This window comes from Mauremys mutica, chromosome 12, assembly GCF_020497125.1.
Source record: "Mauremys mutica isolate MM-2020 ecotype Southern chromosome 12, ASM2049712v1, whole genome shotgun sequence".
In the NCBI taxonomy this organism is placed as follows: Eukaryota; Metazoa; Chordata; order Testudines; family Geoemydidae; genus Mauremys; species Mauremys mutica.
Window position 1 is genome coordinate 52389558 of NC_059083.1, and position 1237 is coordinate 52390794.

General features: G+C 44.8%; 1 protein-coding gene across 1 annotated transcript; it reads right to left on the bottom strand.

The window, feature by feature from the left end:
• Window positions 1-960, bottom strand: LOC123345330 (olfactory receptor 14A16-like). The gene has a single exon (XM_044982121.1). The coding sequence runs from the start codon at window positions 958-960 to the stop codon at window positions 1-3; it is 960 nt and encodes a 319-aa protein (XP_044838056.1).
• Window positions 961-1237: the final 277 nt, after the last annotated feature.

Genomic DNA, 1237 nt, shown 5'->3' on the forward strand with positions numbered 1-1237 from the left:
TTACCGAAGGAGAAAAATGGACATTTTGTTCTTAGTGAATAACCTCCAACCTATCCATTTACTCAGAGCACCTTTGATCTCTTTGTTTCTCATGCTGTAGATGACTGGATTCATCATTGGTGGCAACACAGAATAGAGAACAGCCACCATGAGATTCAGACCTGAGGTTGAGCTGGAAGGGGGTTTCAAGTAGGCAAAGGTCCCAGTGCAAATAAACAAGGAGATCACAAAGAGGTGAGGGAGGCAGGTGGAGAAGGCTTTATGCTGGCCCTGCTTAGAGTGGATTCTCAGCACTGCTTTGAAGATCTGAACGTATGACACAATTATGAAAACAAAGCAGCTTGAGGCTAAGCACACACTAAAGATGAGAAATCCAACTTCAAAGTGGTATGAGTCAGAGCAGGCGAGCTTGAGGAGCTGGGGGATTTCACAGAAGAACTGATCCACCATGTTGCCTCCACAGAAAGATATTGCAAACGTGTTCCCAGTGTGCAATGCAGAGTAAAGAATACCACTGATCCAGGCACTGGATGCCATTTGGACAAAAGCTCTCCTGGTCATCACCATCTCATAGTGCAGTGGTTGGCAGATGGCAACGTATCGGTCGTATGCCATGATGGTCAGTAAGACAAAATTTGCTGCAGAAAAAAATACGAAAAAAAATGCTTGGACAATACATCCAGAATAAGAAATCGACCTGGTGTTCATGAGGGAATTGGCCATGGATTTGGGGATGGTGACAGAGATGGAGCCGAGGTCTATGATGGACAGATTCATCAGGAAGAAGTACATGGGGGTGTGAAGATGGTGGTCAAGGGCTATGGCTGTGATGATGAGAAGGTTCCCCAGCAGGGATATCAGGTAAAGCACTAGAAACACCACAAAGTGTAAAATCTGCAGCTCCTGAATGTCAGAGAATCCCAGGAGAAGGAATTCAGTCACGGCAGTTTGGTTGGACATTTTCTTCCTCAGTACATTATGTGATGGCTGTGGAGGAAAAGAGAAGGACAATGGTCAGGATTAGAGTGACAGAGGGAATGTCCCAGATTCCCCTTTCCCTAATATCTCATTATATCAATGTTAAAGGTGCACAGAACTCATCCCTTACAATGAGTGGGTGTTGTTAGTGCTCCTCCCCTCTGACAATCAATCAGTCCTGTTATCACACTACTGTAAATTGACTCAGCTCCTTTAAAGTCAATGCAGCTTCATCACTTTATCCCATCTGAGGATTTGG

Coding starts and splice junctions, on each gene's coding strand:
- LOC123345330 (XM_044982121.1), bottom strand. CDS start 960: ATGTCCAACCAAACTGCCGTGACTGAATTCCTTCTCCTGGGATTCTCT.